The sequence below is a fragment of the Bombina bombina genome, chromosome 11 (assembly GCF_027579735.1).
Source record: "Bombina bombina isolate aBomBom1 chromosome 11, aBomBom1.pri, whole genome shotgun sequence".
Classification (NCBI taxonomy): domain Eukaryota; kingdom Metazoa; phylum Chordata; class Amphibia; order Anura; family Bombinatoridae; genus Bombina; species Bombina bombina.
This window is the reverse complement of record NC_069509.1, coordinates 193,540,790-193,542,119: the sequence shown is the minus strand read 5'-3', so window position 1 is coordinate 193,542,119 and position 1,330 is coordinate 193,540,790. Positions and strand designations below refer to the sequence as shown.

The 1,330-nt window shown below is 41.1% G+C and overlaps 1 protein-coding gene across 1 annotated transcript in view; it reads left to right on the top strand.

The window, feature by feature from the left end:
- The first annotated feature begins 703 nt into the window (after positions 1 to 703).
- Positions 704 to 1,330, top strand: part of LOC128642409 (hemoglobin larval subunit alpha-like) — a 1,861-nt gene continuing 1,234 nt past the window's right edge. Inside the window, exon 1 of the mRNA XM_053695175.1 lies at positions 704 to 824. Coding sequence (XP_053551150.1) covers positions 730 to 824 — 95 coding nt within the window. The 5' untranslated portion in view covers positions 704 to 729. The remainder of the gene's footprint in view (positions 825 to 1,330) is intronic.

Here is a 1,330-nt window from a genome sequence, read left to right as displayed (position 1 = left end):
AGATAATTGTCCTGAGACCGCATGTGCAGATAATTGTCCTGAGACCGCATGTACAGATAATTGTCCTGAGACCGCATGTGCAGATAATTGTCCTGAGACCGCATGTACAGATAATTGTCCTGAGACCGCATGTGCAGATAATTGTCCTGAGACCGCATGTACAGATAATTGTCCTGAGACCGCATGTACAGATAATTGTCCTGAGACCGCATGTGCAGATAATTGTCCTGAGACAGCATGTACAGATAATTGTCCTGAGACCGCATGTACAGATAATTGTCCTGAGACAGCATGTACAGATAATTGTCCTGAGACCGCATGTACAGATAATTGTCCTGAGACAGCATGTACAGATAATTGTCCTGAGACCGCATGTGTAGATAATTGTCCTGAGACCGCATGTACAGATAATTGTCCTGAGACCGCATGTACAGATAATTGTCCTGAGACCGCATGTACAGATAATTGTCCTGAGACCGCATGTGCAGATAATTGTCCTGAGACCGCATGTACAGATAATTGTCCTGAGACCGCATGTACAGATAAATGTCCTGAGACAGCATGTGCAGATAATCAGGGCTGATATATTTGGGTGGAGATGAGAAGTGACCAATGTGCTTGGAACACAGCCAAGTGCTACTGACCCTTCCCCTATAAAATGACCCAAAACCCAACAGACAGCACAAGCTTCTCAGATCTGCATCTGACACACACACAATACTCAGGAAGATGACGCTGTCTGCTGCTGAGAAGGCCGCTATCCTGTCCCTGTGGGGCAAAATCTCCTCAAATGTCAGCGCCATTGGTGCTGAAGCTCTGGACAGGTAACTGAAACTGTCTGTCTGTTGTGTTTTATAGGTTATTGTTTTTATGTTTTTTTTTAATGCAAAGTGTTATTACTGTTATTCTGTGGCACGCAGACTGATAAATTTGTTCTTTATTGTAATATAAGTAGAAAACTTCCCTCCTAAGATCTAACCACATAAAGTGATACTAATAATCTTATAATGTCACCTTATGACTAAAACCCATAATATGATGTCATCGGATAACTATAACTCATAATTTGATGTCACCTGATAACTATAACCCATAATATGATGTCACCTGATGACTGTAACCCATAATGTGATATCACCTGATAACATTATTTGATGTCACCTGATAGCTATAACTCACAATGTGACGTCGCCTGATAACTATAACTCATAATGTGATGTCACCTGATCACTATAACCCATAATGTGATGTCACCTGATCACTATAACCCATAACGTGATGTCACCTGATAACTATAATGCATAATGTGATGTCACCTGATAACTATAAC